General features: G+C 41.7%; 1 protein-coding gene across 3 annotated transcripts in view; it reads right to left on the reverse strand.

Annotated features, from left to right (window-relative positions):
- The window catches only part of LOC144934595 (protein PALS2-like), a 221,460-nt gene that overhangs the window by 21,460 nt on the left and 178,528 nt on the right, over window positions 1–21,472 (reverse strand). For all 3 annotated transcript variants that reach the window (XM_078860576.1, XM_078860574.1, XM_078860577.1), the window contains exons 7-8: window positions 12,924–13,032; window positions 5,358–5,426 (exon numbers count right to left, since the gene is read on the reverse strand). In XM_078860576.1, coding sequence (XP_078716702.1) covers window positions 5,358–5,426; window positions 12,924–13,032 — 178 coding nt within the window. The remainder of the gene's footprint in view (window positions 1–5,357; window positions 5,427–12,923; window positions 13,033–21,472) is intronic.

A 21,472-nucleotide genomic window follows, 5' to 3' on the forward strand; every position in this document is an offset into this window, starting at 1 on the left:
TCGTGTGCCATTCCGGCCTTCATAGATGTTCGTCAACACCACTTGCACCTACAGTATGTTAAGGCTATATGGGGGATCTTTGTCTTTGTTATGTTGGGAGGGAGAACTGTTAGTAAGTGGTATTCTCAGCCATAGATAAGATGTGATATCTGAATGTTTCACAATCCTCCCCAAGGTGTTGACTTAGTGTTAAATAAGTGATTTGTATTAAACATCACACTTTGGAGAAAACGGTTGAATGGGCAACCCTCAATATGTGCTCAGTCACAACTACAAGAGGTATCTATGCAACGGAATATATTCTCAGGTTGAAAGCGTGCTTGTGCATGTTCGCATATAAGCACCCCTCGTGTTGCGTATCATTTGTGACGATATGGGTTTTTGTGAGGTCATTTCTCCACCAACCAGGAAAATATATAAATACGTACATCACCAATTCATTTACCGCAATGCTGTCCGTGCGGATTGCTCAGAAAAATGTTCACGTCCAATGGCTGCGTGGCGCTTCCCGCAAGCTTTATGATCCGTTCTTTTGTGAAAAATTATGGATCGTGCACGCATGTGAATTGCACTGAATTTACCGCACTGCTACAATTTACGTCCGTAAAAATGTGTAAACATGCCAAACTTACAGGCTACGGTTAGCTGACGCTGGCTTTGATTTACTCTGCATTATTTCACTTGCATCTAAATTTAAAAGCTTCCACTTCATAATTTGGTCATTTATATATATAACTGTTTTCTCAAGTAGAAGAACTGATTTATTTGGATTTTTTTTGCATGCCATCACTTAGGGACGGTGATCAAAAAGTCCATGGCTAGTATCGGCTTGTGATATCCAGTGGCAAAAAGTCACATTTTGCAGATCAACGATTCTTGAATGGAAATACTTTACCTTGTTTCCTCATCAAATAAATGAAGGCATGCACGGATGCATCTTCATCCGCTGAGAAAATGGAGCCATGAAATCAGCTCTTGGGCAGTTGCTGAGTGGATTCCTATTCTTTCGCAGGATTGTGAGAGATGGTGATCGCTTGGAAAGACATTGTTCCAGCGGTGGATTGATCATGGCTGATTATGATGATTGTTTCCTAAGAAAATCGTGTGACACAGGTTCCATGAGAGTGGTGCAGCAATGCCACTGACATGAGGCAATATGACTCACTTGATGTGCTGCCCTAGAGTGATGTTTTGAGTGACAAAGTAAATACACTAACAATATCAACAGGTAAACGCTCACACTGAATCCATCAAATCAATTGGTCTTCCAGATCAATGCTTCCCCGTAGCTGTCTCTTACACGAGATATCGCAGCTGTTCCAGATAATTAGTTTGCTTAAATGCTAGTGGATTACGTTGATCCAAAAGGCACACTTTTGTGACTTTAAATGTTGTTTCATTAACGCAATTAAACAATCTCTTTCGTCTGCAATGTCTTTGCATGATGCCCAAGAAACTGTTCATCTTTCGTCGCCAGATACAAAACGTAAGCTCAGAATCTTGGCCGTGTGTGGGGCGTGGGGCAGCCATGGATATCAGCAATTCAGTTTCCTAAGCATCCCAGCCAGCTGCCGAGATAAGGGCATCAATGACTTGAGATGCTATCGCATTGCTTGCAATGACTTTGCTAATTAACACAAGAGAGTTTGTTCCCCTGGGCTTGAAAAACAACAACAAAGTTTATTTCATGGAGGTCAAGCCAGGTTCTTATGGGCCACCCATAGACACCATCAATCGCCACGAAGTGACGGTGACTTCGCCACAGCGTTTCTGCTCGACTAGGTGTACGTTGAGGCCACGTGAAGTGTCGACGGCTCGCTTGGTATGGCAGTCACGGGACAAACCCAGGCGTTACGGGTTGAGTGAGGGGACTGGCTGATCTACTAGGTGTGCTCCCCACTGCACTAACTTCGTGTATCTCAGCCACCCCGGCGCTCTGCTGTTGTGAGCGTTGCATTGCTGCCCTCCGTTGCTGTTTGAGGGAAATTGCCAAGCAGCATATTTCACAGAGGTCGATATTTTGACTTAAAGCTTTCGTGACTGCAGGAATTCATAATCTTTGGGTCTTTCGGTAAAGTCACGTAGATAGGTTCAAAGAAAATAACAAAAAATAACAAAAACCACGACCGCTTGTGTTGCGATCGAAACGTCGTCGTTTTTGTTATTTTCTTTGAACCTATCTACGTGACTTTACCGAAAAACTCAAAGAATATAGAGGTCGATATTGATACCGTTTTTTGCCATTCAAAGGGAAGTCAATACGCTCTAAATCTCGCACACCCCCCCCCCCGTACAAAATCAGCCTCTCAATCGCCAATGTTGTGGCCATTTACATATACAGATACACCGACACATGCTAAGCCATGAATAGTCTGGGGCAAAGGACTCAACTTTCATAGACCTCAGTAACCGAGTAAGACACAAAATGTGTATTTAGCCCTCGGATGTCCATTGCCGTTGCTCTGTCGAGGAGACCTTGCACACCCAGCCTGCCCTGTGTATTACGTCTGCGGTCACGACCTTGTCATCTCTCTGTGTGCTTTCATTAAAAAGGTAGGGCAGCAGCGCAGTGTAGCGTGTAATAAGCAAAATAAAACACGATTCAATTAAAATTCATTAGTCCGAATCGGCTGCTTCATGATGAGTGTGTCCCCAATGCACGCACAAGAGGTCAAGGTTTGAATGTTGAGCGTCGACTGTTGCCTAAGCAAGACCTTAAATTAATAAGGTATACGATCACACACACACACACCACTGTCAATATACAGACATATCTTGTTTCTTATCTTAAGAAGCTCTGATATTAGTGGATGGGTCCAATCTGGCCACCCAAAGCTCCATCACTTGTTAGGAGGTGGAGCGGAGGGACAGTGGTAAGCACCACTCTGTGCTTTGAAGCCAGTAACCTTGAGTTCGATTTCCAGCAATGGCTAACATAAGTAGCGAGTGATATGGAACTAATCATCAAACAGGCACCTTCATCAAGCTGCAGTGACCAGCGTGGTGAAGTATATTCTTAGGTTTTTTCGGTAAAGTCACGTAGGTAAAAAATTAAAATTAATAAAAAGTTAAATAAAAATAAAAGAAAAAAGAAAAATCACGACGTTTTGGAGGCAACACAAGCTTCCGTCTTCAGGTGGAACCGTCACAGCACGATTGCTGTATCAAGTAAGATAAATTCCAAGATACAGCAATCGTGCTGTGACGGTTCCACCTGAAGACGGAAGCTTGTGTTGCCTCCGAAAGGTCGTGATTTTTATTTTATTTTTATTTTACTTTTGATTAATTTTAATTTTTTACCTACGTGACTTTACCGAAAAAACCTAAGAATATGAATCCTTGCAATCACGAAAGCTTCAAATCTAGTGGTGAAGTATGGTCAAAGAGTCCCCATCACTAGCATGGTGGGCAGAGGCATATGCAGTGGATTAATACTGGGCCGTGTGTGATAATTATAATTACATTTCATGAAATATGGTTAATTAAAATAACACATCATCACCACATGATTCACACTGCATTCATATAATTAGAAAATATTCGTCATCCAGCTCAAGTCTACATCTATATCTTTAATGACATGCAGTGGAACTTTGCAAGTATCGTGTAAATATTAAATATATGTGCGGTTGTTAAAGGTTTCGAGATTGAGTTATTAAAAGTATGCACTAATGCCTAATTCATGATTCGCATAGCTCACTCTGCATTAATCCACTTATTCTATAATATCATTATAACATTCAGATATGAAAATGAAATAAGACCAATGCTCGCTAACCTCGGCATACACTGGGATGTAACAATTATTTTATTAAATTACTTCTAATACTCGTGATGCACGCGTCGCATTTTGCTGGTGAGAATATCGTAACACCGATCCGCATCGGTTTCCTGCGAAGAAATGTAGGTGGACTAGAGAAGGACGCCATCGCTCAGAGGGATGACGATCAGTGGTCAAGACTGCTGACGGAATAGCAGACAAAGGGAGGTAACGCGTCCGAGGGAGGGGGTGACCACCGCGGAGAAGGAGTGCGGATATCCGCTCGTGGGCAGGAAAGAAGATGGATCGTGTTCTTAGGTTTTTTCGGTAAAGTCACGTAGGTACAAAATTAAAATAAAAAATAGTAAAATAAAAATAAAAATCACGACGTTTCGGAGGCAACACAAGCTTCCGTCTTCAGGTGGCACCGTCACAGCACGACTGCTGTATCAAGTAAGATAAATTCCAAGAAAACAGTCCTTGTATATATACTGGTTGAGGGTGGGATGAGCGCATAGTTTTTTGGATAGTTTAAAACTCTCCAATGTGCGACTGTGATCATTCAGAACAGACGGCATGTACGTATGTATGTTGAACTTCTTTCGCTCCGTACGTAGACGACCGTGCTAATCGGAGGTGCGGGTGAAAGGCAACACACTAAACACAAAAAGCAGTTCTAAAGAAATTAGGTTAAAATCTAAAAAATATTGTTTTCCATCTGGAGGCTGTTGATAGGCTCAGCTTCTGACCCCAATACTGTATATTTCACGTACGATTATAAAACATCACAACGTAAGTAAAAGGTGCAGAGGCGAAAAGTTTGATACATGTGGCGTGAGAGTTGTCAGCATCTGCTCCAGTTCACAGAGAGCAGATACGTGTATGTATGAATACAGCATATAACGCCGCAATGCCCGATGCACAAATACGACCGGCTGATGATCATGTTTGCACAGTGCTTTACTACTAAGGTTGCATAGTCTCACACGACTTATAGATTCTAGCAATGATACGGGGGCAAAAAAGGAAGTGATTTTGCGAATTACATCATGATCTGAAATATGTAGAAAAAACACGTTCATAAAACGTGAAAGAAGCAATTATAGGGTGTGGTAGAAGCATCCATACCTATTCTGATAAAGAGAACGTGCGTGTGTACATACACAGGCAACACCAATTTCTTGAAACAAGGTCACTCAAAACACATCCATTTTAAGTTAAAACGACTTTCAGTGAAGAAAAAAATGAAATCACGAGGTTCATTTTCAAAGTGGAGCCCCCCCCCCCCCGCTGAGCTGAACACATTTTGTGCTTTTCTGCATAACCCCCCCCTCCTCCACTTCAAAATTGTAATATAACAACAACGCCCTCCCACCTTCGGCAAATGAGCCTACACGCGTGAGAGGGCTAAGTGCAGTTTATTTTTAGATCCGAGCTTGCGGCTGCAGCCAATAGGGGGCAAATAATTCTGTAGCCCAGCGAATGTTTCACTTCTGGTTTATGCAGCTTGAACGATCCCGGCAGAACGACGGGAAAAATAACCGCCCCTACCCCCCGTTGCACCGCACGCGTTCCACTCCGTCGTGGAAACCCTTACCTGCATTTTTAGTGGACATGTACATCATTTTCTTCTTCTTTTTCCCACCCAGGACGCCACAGAAACCTCCTGCAACAAAAAAACAAAAACCGCACCGTGCAACGGTTGTAAGCGTGCTGCCAGTCTCACACCTACAGCAATTTGTTACGAGTTTCATTTAACCCACAGACACGGTACTCTGCTCTGAAAATAATGCCTCAAATGTGTTTGGTGTTAATCTCGCATCAGAAAGGTAAGGGGGGTGGGGGGGGCATTCGGGTTAGATTGCTCGACTCACAAAAGTGTAAGGTTGCTCTTTACAATCCCATTTGAGTGTAAAGCCATTCTGCCTTAGCCGATGTAATAAGTAACACTTTTTAAAGGTCAGCATAGGCCATCCTATGGAGGGATTGGTCTCCAGTATAGAGTGGTGACACGGCACCAGAATTCGCACCAAATATGAAAAATGGACTTACAAATGACGATATTGGGACACGCAAAGCACATCATCACCCCTCAAATAAAAACAACCTAGCAGGCCCCTGCCGAAAAGAGTCTCAGACTCGGTAATTATTTCCTGTATAAACAATATAATAACAATAATTGAAAAGACATATTGAATTTCAACCCTCTAGCTTAGGACCACTCATGGAGATGACTACCTGCTGAAAATCAATCTTAGCAAGGAGACATTTTGGCTTTAATCTTTGAGTTACGTTATTTTTGTTTGGTTAGTAAAAATAGAATTACATTGAGCCGTTGTTTTTTTACACAAGGATGCTCTCATTTCCAAGCCCAACTTGAATTGTTTAAACTCTTCACCAAACACAACCCCAATCAAAGCCTCTGGCTAAATCAATAGCCCAGCAATCCACCTGCAACATATTCTGTCCTGAAGAGATTGCGATATAACTGTAGAAATCGACTGAATGCTTTACACCGTCCCTTTATTGTGTTAGCATGCTGACATTACTATGTGCATCACATATAACAGAGTACAATGACTTTTTTAAAGCGAAATTTTAATTAAAATGCACACACTTATACACACACACAATCGCACTCACATGTAGACGCACACGGGGAATATTTGCAGCATTACCGGCAATTGCTAAATTAAATTACTGTTCTACAATTGTCTCTTAAGTGCACATTGGGGTAGATGCTTCTCTGATGATTTGGAAGGCAGGAAAAACTCATTTCCATAACCTTCCAGAAGGAAAGGCTAGTGTTTATTGATGAGGATATCACGTGTGTGTCCATGCACCGAGATATGTTCAAAAGACTGCCCCATATAGCCGTATAGTATTAAATCATGATGGGAAAAGTGTTGTTAGAAATCACCTATTGGGACTGATACAAAACATGAGGAGACGATATGGCCAGAACCACACCCAGACACGTGTATCTCCAGTGCTGATGTTTATACACAACACCAAATTCTTATGTAAGGCTGAGTGAACCGAGGGGAGGCCTTGGATACGTTCAGACACCATTGGTCAGTGATACAGGTAGGAACAACAGGTTCCACACTGCCCACCAGGGATTATGTGTCTGTCTGTCGTGTACGAATGCGCTGTCCAACCAAGTTCCTACCTGCCCACTCCGAAGGAACGTGTTATATATATATTTTTCTCACTATGGCTGGGAATCAAACCCAGGTTACAAGTATTGTCGTTTCAGTGTTTGAACCAATGCACCACAGTCGATCACAACAACACGATGCACCACATACCTGCACACAGCAGAGCGTCTAGCATTCAAAACAACAGGCAGCCTAAACGTGTTGAGAATGAGAAATGAAATGGCACAACTTATGTTGACGTTCCATATTCACGTACTACGTTGTAATTAACGACCATAACAGTCAATGCCAGTGTATTCGCACATGCATTGAAAATAATAAACAGACCAGTGTGTTTTTATTTTTTGATTTAAAGCTTTCGTGACCGCAGGGATTCATATTATTGGTTCTTTCGGTAAAGTCACGTAGGAGGGAAATAATAAAATAATACAAATATAAAACAATGTGTGTTTAATTATAATTCAAAAAAACATAGTTGCATGGAAATATATATGTATACTGTAAACACAAGCACCATGTACAACTTCACACACGCGCCTATGCGTACATTTATATTACATTTATATTACATTTATATTACATTTATATTACATTTATATTACTCCACTGCCAAACAAATATACTGGCACCAGAAGATTTGCAGCATTAATGAAGGATTTATTTGATAGACTAAATGAGTAACCACAACCTTTGCGCTAAAGCAACACGCATACGTGGATTTCACCAGCTTTAGATTGCATGCAGTCTAACATTCAGGCTGTGTAATAAAATTTGCATGAAAAATTATATTCCAGTTACAAAAACATATTTCAACTGCCGCATAGGCACAAAAGGTTAATTATGGTAGTTTTTTTTCACTTTATTAATGCCTTTGGAATTAACTTGGATTTACATGTGTTCTAGATATTTAATGGGCGATCCTAGACATTTAATTTTCTGAGGTAAAAATAGGAAACGTTCCTCTCCTACTCCACAACATAATTCGACGAAGCTCTTATGCCTTCCTCACCCAGTTTACTAACTGTTCATTATGTCCCAGATACTATCTATAAGCCAAAGCATCCACTCAAAACTGACAGCCTCGACTTGACGTTTCTATTTTGCAACTAAAGTTTTCACTTAACCGCAATATCAAGCAGTCTGTTTGATTGATGATCTAACACTCGCCGTTTCAACTCGAGTCAGTCACTCCAGTCACTCCAGTCACTCCAGTCACCCTCTCATCAGTCCTCAGTCGCCTCCTTATTGCCCTTCTACTATCGCGATGATCACTGTTTCATTGCTTTCATGACTTTATTTTGGTGATTTCGAAAAGTATATTGGTTAAGCCATGTTTGTTTGTTGTAGTACAGAGTTAGACTGATGGCCTTAATCTAAGTTGTCTTGTGGTTGTTGTTGTTTGACTTGCATCCCACTGGGATTTTTGCACACAGCGTTGGTGTACGGTGCTTTTTCTGCAATATTTTGCTGTCTTTTCTTGGATTTTCTGTTTGCACTCAGTCACATATTCACTTCAATGTTTTTTGTTCATGTTTTTGTTTTTTGTTTGTTGCGGTTGCACCCGATTCAAGAGCCGAATGGCTCACAGGGCTATACCTAATAAATGAACTTGAACTTGAATGGTCGCTTTTCTGATTAACTCATTCATCCACATAAACTCCGGTCATCCTCGCAGCGGCTTTAGGATGAGCCATCGAAAAAAGAGGGTCACCGCACCACGCGCTTTCAAATGCGCTTCTCCGGCCGTCTGGAATGCTCTTCCTTCCGATACGAGGAAGAAGACACTGGGAGCGATGCAATTTGAATTAATCTACATTGAAAAATAATTTCTTTAGAAGTGTTTTTTTTTGTGTTTAGTATGTTCCCCTACCCTCGTACCGCTGATAAGGTACGGTTGGCTACGTACGGTGCGAAATAATTTCAACACGCATGAATTCCTCCACATATTGAGGACCTGTGTATATCTGACTGTGTCCCCTCATACATGCTGTGTTCAAACCACTGCACTACAGGTCTAAGCACTTATTTTGCTGCCTTTTCCCTAATACTGCAATTCCCACCCACCATCCCTTCCCCCCTCCCCAAAGTTCTCATAACCTCGCTCAACTCAATGAACGTATCGACTCCTATCTATTGCAGCGGTATATTCTTGGTTCTTTCGGTAAAGTCACGTAGAAGGGAAACAATTACATATTTTTTTATTGTTTTATATTTTTCTTATTTTATTGTTTCCCTTCGACGTGACTTTACCGAAACAACCAAGAATATGAATCCTTGCAGTCACGAAAGCTTTTTTTTTTTATTGCAGAAGTGTTTGGGTCTTTGGGCATCTAGCTCTGGGATGATAAAAAAAAGAAAAAACCTCAGAACAAATGAACTCGAACCAAGGGAGCTGTGTACGGCTGGGTCAGGAAAATAATGCCCTTGTCAGAGCACTGAGCTGAAAACACTGAGGTCTTGGGATCACATTTAATCTGTATTGCAGTGACCGATAACTGAACAAGGTTCTCCAGTGTAGTTGGTTGATGACTCAAGGTCACCACAATCACAACTGGTGGGATTATTTCGCCAATTTTGTCGCATTTCAGCTGAGTTGACAGACACGTGTCGAACATGGTCCATGGCGCGCGGAGGAGCGCGAGAAGCCTGCGGATTTCACTGTGGAAGTAATCCCTTGATCACATCCTCCAGGGCTGTTTTCCCGACATGATGTCACGCTCTGCTCGCTGCAAGGATTCAGCAAAGACAGTTTCTTTACCTCATTAGATGAGCTCCACACCAGAACCAAGGTGGAAATCAATATCACGATGTCAGTGTGGCCAAAGCATTGATTGTAGCACACCTTCGCCAAACAAATGGTGACTATAATTGTAACAAGATGTGCACTGCATGTATATTTATTTTGAATGTGGAGATCTGGACTAAAATGAATAAGAGTATGCTGCGAACAAGATATTACATTTGAGAGTGGCTACTTGAGATATTATAACTGGGTTTTTTAACCCTTTTATCTGGCAACAAAACTGACACCTTTTTTACAAGGAGTCATGTTTGCATAGATCACAATACCTGCAGTCATAATGCAAACAAAAAACACAACTCTGATAATGTATGCACTGTCCTTGAAGTTGATTGGTCCACACCCGAGACAGCTTTCCTTAGAGCCTAGTCTCACATGGTGTTGGACCAGATGGTTCGAGTTCATTTTTACTGGCAAATGAGATTCCAATGGTGTACTTGAGATATTCCTGATTTTTCTTATTTCAATGCTTTGCAACTAACGGTGAACACGGGCATGCATTAGCTTCATCCGTCTCTCTCTATCTGGCTGTGACATGGGATCACGATAACTCTTGTGCGTAAAGATGATCCAGTAGAAATTTACGAATGCATTGTGAATTTTTGTGGTGCTATCGGGGAGCTGACCCAGACAAATACCGTCGACCAGAGCGTGTTCCAAATCTAGGCGATTAAACAAACGATCGGAAAGCCTGCGGCCATGACGCCATCGCGAAGCGTGGCTTGGAAGGTGCAAAAACGCACGTTCTTTATTCATCGTTTTGAAATTCACGATTAAATGTATATATTTTTTTTATGCCAAAAATAATCATTATTCACAACATGCGTGTATCTGCATATTTAATTGAGATGCATATATATATCAGATGCCCTCTGACAAGATCTACTTTCTGGAGCACGACCTGGTCACCGAATGGTGAATGATGTAGGGAAAGAGCCTACTAAACAATGTACGTGCACTGTGATACATGGACTTAAGCGAGAAGCGTATGACAGCGCCTCTGGCGAAAACCTACTCAGCCCCATTATACAGTAGCAGCCAAGCCATTGTCGGTGATCACGCAATTAATTTGGCCGGCTTGCATGAATAGTATGACGTAAGGTATGATTAAAACACTCGTAATTATTACCGTAGTCTAGAAAAGACATTTAAGGCATATGAGTGAATTTCATTCACGATCATGTTCGCTCTAAATGAGATTAATGTATAATTGCCATAGTTGTATCTGTACACACACGTGTCTGCACAATGCAACATTATTAATGTCAGAAACACACAATGATAATCTGGGCAGGGGGGGGGGGGTGTGATATTAATAAGGCATTACAAAAGCCCCCTACGTACAGGAATGGCAGGTAAGACAATTCCTACACGTGTATCTGTGTGGACTGTGTTCCTTTAGTTATGTACGGTGTCTGTTCCTTGTGAATACGTGAGTACGTAGATTCATTTCGCCGTACGCGAATAGGAGAACGTGTTCCCCCCACTCCCCCTCAATATGCAATGCTCTTAGCAAATGTTGAATACGAGACACGTGTGCTGAAATCTATTCTGCTTTTGTCGATTATAAAGGGTGTGTGTGTGTGTGATTTCTGTTCCCCGTGCAGGAGCCAGTGGTAAAAGCAATGGTCCATCATCCAACTGACATGTCAGGAAGTTTTCATTTCCGTGTCTTAACACTTCGCAAAAATGTAAATCATAATCTTTTTTCATTCAAGGGATTTATCCTGGGCAGTTTCATGGCCCTTGCACAAACACACACACATTCACATCTCAACTTGCGAGGTACGAGCCAATTTTAATATAAATTAGATTTTTCATACAAACATTCAATTTTGAGATGCAACTCCACAGTTTTGTGTGATGCATCGGTGGAAGTGTGACTGTGACTGTGTAACGGTGGTGGTGCTGTGTGTGGCTGTGTGTCACTGTGTGTGTGTGGCTGTGTGTCACTGTGTGTGTGTGACTGTGTGTGTGTGTCTGTCTGTATGTGTGTGTGACGGAGGTGGTGCTGTGTGTGACTGTGTGACGGTGGTGGTGCTGTGTGTGTCTATGTGTGTGTCTGTGTGTGCGTGTGTCTGTGTGTGTGTGTCTGTGTGTGTGTGTCTGTGTGTGTATGTGACTGTGACGGTAGTGTAGCGGTTAGCATGCTGCGCACTGAACCTGGCGATCCGGGTTCGATTCCCGCTCACGGCCAACACCAGTGACGATTATCTGAACCGGTCCTGGGCCTCCCCTAGGTCGACTCAGCCTGAAATGAGTACCTGGTCCGGTGAGTAAACATCACCACTGGGGAGACAAAGGCGGTCGGGCGTGGTGCTGGCCACCCACCCCCTCGTGTACCGTTCCGGCCTTTATAGGTGCTCGCTAACAGCACTTGCCCCTACAGTCTGTTAAGGCTATACGGGGGATCTTTGACTGTGACGATGGTGGTGCTGTGTGTGGCTGTGTGACGGTGGTGGTGCTGACTGTGACGGTGGTGGTGCTGTGTGTGACTGTGACGGTGGTGGTGCTGTGTGTGACTGTGACTGTGTAACGGTGGTGTTGTGGCGTTACCAAGCTCGCTTCTCTCGACTTTTGAAGGATTAATAACCTGGACAGAATATTTTTTGTCAGTTTGAAAAAAAAAACACTCGCGCAATGGAAATATGAACGTCAATTCACGTGAAAGTGAGGACCTTAAACATAATTTGTTAAAATAATACAACAAAACAAAACAAAGTTTATTATAAAACATTGCCCTCACAAAATTGACACGTGATAATATCATTAAAATGCAATGTGCCTTCTGTCGCCTGTATGTGTGTACAGGGATTCTACATACGAACGATTTATGTTCCAGAGGTCTGTTCGTAAGTCGATTTGTTCGTAAGTCCAACGTTACGCCTGTCTATTACAAACATGTTGTACGGCATGTACACTAAATACAGGGAATGGCTTTAAAAGTTGTATAATCTCCTGTAGATGTAGATGCCACTGGTTCTTCACGTTCCGCAGATGTAGATTCCACCACCGTCATCTAGTGCGTGGCGGTCGAACTTACGACTCTCGGCCCGGACAGACAACTGGACATACGGGCAGGTTTGTTCGTATCTCTGAAAGTTCGAAATTCGAATGTTCGTAAGTAGAGGAGTGCCTGTATGTTGAACTTCATTCACACCGTGCGTAGCCAACCGCGATAATTGTCGGTGCGGATGCTCACCAGATACGCCCGTGTAGTCCCACTCGTGCCTCACGTAAGCTTTCCTCTTCTCCTCCAGCGTTTGGCTGGGAATGAGCCCGGCACTGCCTCCATCCTTCACCTTCAGCGCCTGCCTCGCACAAAGCAGACCGCTCGTCAGAATCACAAGCAAGCTTGCCCCGCTTGCTGCTGACAACGCGCACGGGGCTGTCGGGCAACGCGCCAGCTTGCTGACATCCGCGCTTCAACACCATCACATCATCATCATCATCCATCCGTCCGTCCGTCCGTCCATTCACCCATGCAGCCCGATTTGTCTCAAGATGTACGTCTGAAATAAGGAAGATCCTGCTCATCTCAAAATGCAGCGCTTTGTATTCGATGTAGAAATGTGTGTTGAACTTCTTTCGCACCGTACCTAGCCAACCGTGCTAATAGGTTGCTCATACAACTAGCTAGCGTCATCTGTTCTGCAAGGATTCACAGAATAACAATAATTACTTAAGTAGGCTATGGGCAATATAGCCTATATCCGATATATATAAGAAACAATTTAAAGAATGTAAATGTCTTTCTGCTCAAACACAGAGCAGTGTTAATGTCCTAAGTGCTGACCTCAGTTTAAATGGGGTTGTTGCGATGTATTTTTAAATCCTTTATTAAATCCTTTATATTAAGTTCACTTGCTTGCTTGCTTGCGCGCTTACGACCGTGCAAATCTTTCGGTCGTTTTTTAACCCACTTCCCGTGATCCAATCGAGCTGACATTTTTCACACAGACTCGTTGTGCGTGACAATTTATTTTCGTGAACATTTTTTTCCAAAATTTTCCCCTTTTTAGGAAAAAAAAATTTCATATTTAATTTAAAATACCAATGTGATAAAAATGAAACTCTTACTCAAGAAAAACAGAAATTAATAATAAAATAAAACCAATGCCACACATACAAAGGATTTATAGTGAAAAACTTTGTTTTTACGGGTTAATTTTTTCATGATACGATACAATGTACATTTGTACATACGATAATTATCATAAAAACAGTTTCCTGTAACGTACAATCGGAGTTCGCAATTTTATTGTTCTTTTTTGTGCCCTTGCTGTACATGCGCTAAGAATAAAGCTTGCTGAAAAGTTATTTAACTGGAATTCAATCAACATAAACCTGCCATTGGTATTTTAGTCACTTGAACGTTACAGTCGGCCGCACTCATAACACATACATTTTCAATCACACAATAAACATATGAACTACACAAACGAATGCATGATATTACTGCTATGCCATCAATTATTCTAGATAACGGGTTGGTGTTTGTCGTTTAAAACATATTTTTGAAATAATGTTTTCAAATAATTATTCGAGGAACGATAATCATGCTACAATTAATTTTTGCAAAACGGATGATACAGTTATTGTGGACATTGTATGGTGCGATATATCGTAGGATCGCCATATCTCAGCATCCATGGTCCTAAGCCAGTGGTGTAAGTTCCACTGATGTGTGGCAGGCGTTCGTATCTCTACAGTGGAATCACTTAGATATTGTGGCTCCACAAAAACTGTTAGAAATCAAAAAGTACATTATCCTCTCTTGATTGAAATGAGCAAGGACACACGTTTTTTAAAATATTGGATGATTCTTAAAAGGCTATCAGCTGGCTAAAAAGTAAAAATGATATTTCTAAGTAGCCGATAGCCAACTAAGACATGTCCCTTTCAAGAGAGATCTAAGGAAATTAAGGAAATGATTCAGGGTAATTTCAATGTTTCAACTCTGTCTCACCCATCATTCTCCGCATTGCCTCACATTTCGAAGATGACATTTGCTTGATTGATGTCCAGACTCGTTGCGATGATTATTATGAATAGCTGTTTATTGCATCAGTTGTAGCTGCTGCTGTTTGAAGGGCACCTCCCTCATTGTGGCTTTAAGTCGGATGTTTTTGTACTGCCTCAATGATCCACACTAAATAAGTAATGCAAATGAAGTAAGTAGCTAAGTAGCAGTTTTCTCCAAATTCATATTTTTCATACATCGTAAATGTGGGATAAAATTGTTGCTCACATAAAAATCTATGAGAAGGAATAATAGGTTAATAACAGTGATTTATCTAGCCAAAGCCTTACTAAATCTCGTGACTTTTTCAGGCATGTACTGCTTTGGATAAATTTGAAATGCATAATTGAATTTTATTTTCCAACGTAAACAAAACTAGGAAGGAACTCACACATATCAGGGGAATATTGTTCACATATCCAGAGTTAGGTCAGCAACCTGCTTCCTGTATAATTTTATACAGGCTAATCTGTGGCCCTTGAAGGAGGCATGACCACACGTGCCAATCTCTGAGTGGTTCACCAACCCCTCATCCATAGCGTGGTATTCCAGGTTGCGTGTCACCATCCCAGAAAAAAAATACGAGAAAAGTTTCACCCTCCTTCGTATACCCTTAAGCCGCCATCTAAATTGCATTTCACACAGATTTAGATGCAACGGCTGTCTCGCTTTTTTGGGTTGCCCTGCCACCCAGATACATTCATGAACATTTCCGGGCTGTCTGGGCAAATGCATGGAGGTGACAGGTAGTAATCCCACGTGACAGGCATGTCCATTCTAAATTCACAAATGCCATCTGCCACAAAATAAAATAAAAACACAACAACACTCCACACGCACATGCAATTTACGGGGTACAAATACAACCGTAGAGACGATTGCCAATTCCGCAGAGGAACGCTACGTTTGAAGTTATTATTGAGTTATTGACTCCGTTATTGAATTTACTTCCGAACTCCCCATGGCAATGCATAATGTAAAACCGAGGGAAATATCATCAGAGAGTCAAGTCTGGCAATTAAAATGTGGAATTGCCACAACTTATTGGTTGCGAATGACTTTTACTGTGTGAGACGTGCCTGTAGCTGGATTTATGATGAGGCTGAAGTGCCGTCTTCAGTTGTCTAGGCATAGGCAACTGTGACCATGGGAATCATATCTGTCTTGACAACTGACAATGAGCCATGAGGCTGCCCTGTCACCGAATTGATACTTCCTGACACCACTGCATGATTTCAGCAGCCTAATTTCTGCTTGGTTTTTTTAGGCTTCCTTCCCCCCGTGATGATGTCGAGGGCCCCCTGAGACTCCAGCAACAAGGCAGATGCTCGTGTCAACTGTGGACATTTCTTCCAATCATTGACCCTTTGTTTTTCTTCATCACTCCCGAGCAATTCCACTAAATCTTAAGAATACCAAATAAGCACATCTTAGTTTTAGCATAGGCAGCGCAGGAAAATGTACGGCTCTTAAACACGACTGCGTCGATGTTTGCGGTTGTGCCGTCTATCTCCCCAAAGTGCCTTTTGGGTCACAGCACGAGTTGTTTGGAATGATGTCCGACAATTCACTCCACGTACCAGGAGATTCTTCAGGGACTGAATATCAAAGCTCTCGGCAGAATGTCGAACATCACTCTGAACAACGCGGAATGCTCAAACAGCTTTTGGCGCATGGTTGACGTTTACCGTGAATGCCAAGCAAACTCGCGCACGTGTCATCGGTCCCACCTTTGTGCAGATATCAAGGGGACATTTACATGCGAGACGCAAGTTCGCTTGCGTCACGAGCGATGTGTGCGACTGCGACTCTTGCGTGTACATTGATGAAACCCAGAGAAAGCTTGCGGGCAGTTTGCGGGAGCACCTGATAGATGTCACCATCTCCAGTCTCACTAAATCAGCCACTGAACATGTTGCACCTGTGGGACAGCCTCCGTGACATGACCACACGTGGCTCTGTTGTCCCGTTTTATCGATTCAATCTCTTGCGAATAGACAGAGAAGAGATTGATTCTGAGGATCAGAACCAACAAACACCCTTGGCCTCTGCTAATTACCCTGCACAGTTCCAACCTTTACATACTCAATGCAGGTTTACTGCCCAGGTCGATACATCTTTGTCTGTACATACAGTATCTATGTATGTATGTCACAGGCATGGTGAGGGTAATATGTGACCAATGTCATGAAGTTTGGTTTTATAGTATCAACAGTTGGAACATAATGCAGGTGCAAAGAAGACACCCTGAGATACTTCAGGTGGCTGAAGCGTAGAGCTATTCTATTCATTTTCTCTGAGTGACAGTAAAAACCCCCATCTTTACTTCTAATTAGCATTGTATAAACACAACCAACATCGTGAAACTAATTTAAAATGCCAACGTGGTTTTTTCCTGTTAATTACAAGTAAAAAAAACAATCAACGGACCCATCTTATAATTGTATCGTTTTCAACTATCATGGGAATGTGATGATAACACTATGTAACACAATTTGGTAGTAAGTGTTATTTCGTAATTGCTTATGCCTAAAAAGTATTTAAAAAATGCCTATTATTCCCCACAAACTTTGCTTTTTGTGACTCAATGGGAAAACAGGCGAATTCGTGTCTTTTCGTTCACATAAAGTCAGAAAAAAAAGATATTAATAAAAATTAACATGTATTTATACTAAGGTAATACAAAAATGACTACAATTTTTTTAGAAATGAGTCGTTTTTCGAGATTTACGATTATACTGTAAATCACTTTCACAAATCAGCCCCGAAATGAAGTCTCCCATCATATTCTCGTGAAACTGTCCTTGGTAGCGGCGTTCAAAGTCCAGTATATGCTGGTGGAAGCGCTGGCCAGGCTCCTCCGAGTACGCTCCCATGTTCTCCTTGAATTTATCAAGATGAGCATCAAGGATATGGACTTTGAGGGACATCCTACAGCCCATTGTGCCATAGTTCTTCACCAGAGTCTCAAACAGCTCCACATAGTTTTCGACCTTGTGATTGCCCAGGAAACCACGAACCACTGCGACAAAGCCGTTCCAAGCCGCTTTCTCCTTACTAGTGAGCTTCTTGGGGAATTCATTGCACTCCAGATTCTTCTTTATCTGTGATCTAACGAAGACACCGGCTTTGACCTTTGCCTCAGACAGCTTAGGGAAGAAGTCTTGAAGGTACTTGAAGGCTGCCGACTCCGTAAATACAGCTCTGACAAATTGTTTCAAAAGGCCCAATTTGATGTGCAGTGGTGGCATCAGCACCTTCCGGGAGTCCACCAGTGGCTCCCACTTGACTGCTTGAGCCTAGACGTCAAAAGCTCGGCATTAGACTTGGTGAGACCAAGATCTCTGATCAAGTCGTTGAGGTCTTTTTGGTTGGGATAGTATGGGTTTCTCTCCTCAGCTCCACCTCTGAAATTATCATCTGGATCTACGTCTTGCTCGCTCTCTGACTTGCTGCTCTCTTCTAAAGACGGCTGCTCTCTCTCCGGGGGAGTGGGTACGGGGAGCTCATGGCATTGTGGCACCGGGCGATGGATGAACGAAGGTCTGGATACGTGATAGCAGGTGCATTCTTGCCAGTCCGACGTTTGGAAGGGTCCACCATGCAGGAGTAGCAGTTGCTTGAGGGGTCAGTAGGTTCCCGCCAAATTCTTGGGATAATGAACTTCATGGCTCTCTTTTCCCCTCTGTACCATCCTACAAAATACATTTATTTCACCCATGACTAATGTGTAAGAGATTCTTGCAATATCTTTCATATATGATATATTTTGACTTAAAGCTTTCGTGACTGCATGAATTCAAATTCTTTGAGTCTTTCGGTAAAGCCACATAGATAGAAGAAAAAATAATAAACATAATAACAATATCACGACGTTTCGATCGCAACACAAGCAATCGTCATCAGGTGGCGATGGCCCTTTCCTAGCTCTCTCTGAGCTTACATTTACAAGCATCTCTAAACCTTTGTAAACAGTTCATTGATTGGGGTAGACCTACTGCCTCTCCTACATTAACATTAGCTGCCCCGCCCATCTCTAAACCTTTATAAACAGCCTGCCTCAGCAGCTTTCCCCCTCTTTTTTCACCTGATGACGATTGCTTGTTTTGCGATCAAAACGTCGTGATATTGTTATTATTTTTATTATTTTTTCTATCTACGTGGCTTTACCGAAAGACCCAAAGAATATTATATATTTTTTCAATAACATTGAAAATTGTAAAACATTAAAAAATGTAAAACTTTTACAATTTTAACATTTTAAACAAATTTTATGACGTAAAATTCTGAGCAACAATTGTCCATATTACCTTCCAGAGTTTTTCTGCATTGCTCGCAGGTGAAATGAGGTGCCCAGGGGTTTTTCTTGATTCCCGACAGGTATGCCGAAATATGCCTTGTTGGCCTCACACATCTTAGCAGATGCTTCCACAGAGTACTTTTTCGCTCGTCTTGATAAATTGGCTGCAGACGTAGAAAAATGCATCTGCCGGATGCTTGCAGCCTCTTGATACCATCTCAGAAAAATGCAGATATGTATACACTTACGTAGCTGGAACTTAACTGAACTGGTGGGCTTAAGGCCCCTGTATTTATACTGCTATTTATATTACTGGATAGTCTTCGAATGTTCTAGAAGTTACTCCAAGTTTACTCAGTACTGAATCTATCTGGAATATTCTGGAAAATAGGTACATTTCAAAATAATACTTTCCTGGTCACAAAAGCAAAGTTTGTGGGGAATAATAGCCATTTTCTCTACTTTTGACACATAAGCAATTAGGAAATAACACTTACTACCGAGGAACAAAAAAACTATTTTTTACACGGTGATAATTAATCATCAAACACTGAACCATTATAATGATAAAATGCACTTGTTGATGTTAAAATGGTGATTATGTGACACCAGTGGGTGCAGGGTGACGACTTGAGAATTACACTCAACGAGAGACACGAATCTCCTGCAGATGGTCTTGCTTCTGAGTGGCCTGAAATTAATTCAGAGTTTGATCGGCAGCAAAGAGGGATTCACTGTGAAACCTGGCAGCAGTGCACTTCTGACTGAGAGGGATTGTGGTTGGAGAATTTGACTTCGCAAATTGGCATCTGTGAGTTACAATCGTGAAAGGGTGGAGACTACCTCAGCCCATTATTTCACCAGGCCAAATACATTCAGTGCCACTTCATGGAAAGTTAGTGGTGGGCATCCCATGAAGTGACTTACCGCTGCCATGACCGTCTGTAATTTTCACCACTGGTTCAGGGCTACAAATGGAGATAACAATGTCCACATTGTTCGTTGGAGCAGAGTGGCACTTTTACTTGACTGATGTGCTTTCGCTGTTCTTTTCAGAGATTTGACTCAAATGTATGGCTATAAATGGCCAAAGCCGGCCTAAATGTAGGAAATATATATGACAATCGCAACCGGTGGTGATGTGTGGGTGGTTTAGAAAAAAAATCAGTGCATTCTAAAGATTTAATAAGCCCACATGGCTTATAGAATCAGTGGGGAATTGGGTGTTTTTATTAGCCAAAGTAAATCTCTGCAATATATGTACATGACATTTGCTTTGTTCATAATTGTGATTTATAAACGCACGTGTGCATTGTTCAGCAAAAAGCGTGTTTTTTTTGCGGGGGTATGTGTCATTGTATTTCTAATGTAAGTTTTTTTTTGTACGGCGGCGCTAAATTGCCACAGCTTTAGCGTCAGTTGATGAGCTGCGTCATTTACCGCCTCTTGCTTTTCTGGGCCAGTCACTCATCAAAATTAATTTTCATGTATTGTACAAGCAATGCATGGTATGAATTGGATCGGTACATTACATAAATCAGTGTGAGTGTATTTAAATGTTTACTAATATACAGACGCGCGCACATTACATTTAGAGCTTCATCTCGCGTACATTTTTTTCACGAATGATTTGAATGAGATTCCCATTCCTTAGGTTCAGTGTGATTCAAATTAGTCCCATTTCAGTAAAAAACCTCGATATCTGCCACAAAGCCCCTCAACTTCCACAAGGTATACTATATTCACTGATTTATAAGAAGGCATTTCAAAGACAACATGTTTAAATTGTATTCCTAAACCAAACTCTGAGTGAAAGCATCTCCCCGTTCAATTGGGCAGTGGTTGGTGGCACTGAACTAATGCTACACATTCCCCATTCTCATCATGGAGGCCATTCTCTCCAAAGGAATTGACTTTCTAGAAAGCGGTACTTTTTATGTAACCCGACATTTAGATTTGAGCTCATGACCTTCCAAATGAGAGGTGTGCACTCTAACCACATGCTGCCCAGTCTGATGGCTAACCTAGCTATACAACATTTATCCTTAAAAGAGGTTCCCTTCAGTAAATGCGTGTGCCTCATTTGTATGCTCAAGGCAATGGGGGATAGATAATTTGTGAATGTAGTTCTAAAGTGTTGACAATGCAAAGCAAACCGTCATTAAAATGCATTCATATGCACAAGTGCAGCTGAGCGCGATGCACACAATTTAATTATTTATTTTGCTGTTTTGTTCATCCCTCCCTGTAGCAATATTATGATGAACTGCTGTTTATCAAGATACATTTTGCCAAGGTTATCGAACTGTGAAAGACAATTTCTCTTTAAAATCCCTCGGTAAAGTAACTTTACATATGTATACATGCACACGCACACATTCTCAAGCTCAAATAAAAGGCAATGAGATGATATTAAGCCCTGTTTATG

This window comes from Lampetra fluviatilis, chromosome 10, assembly GCF_964198595.1.
Source record: "Lampetra fluviatilis chromosome 10, kcLamFluv1.1, whole genome shotgun sequence".
Lineage (NCBI taxonomy): Eukaryota > Metazoa > Chordata > Hyperoartia > Petromyzontiformes > Petromyzontidae > Lampetra > Lampetra fluviatilis.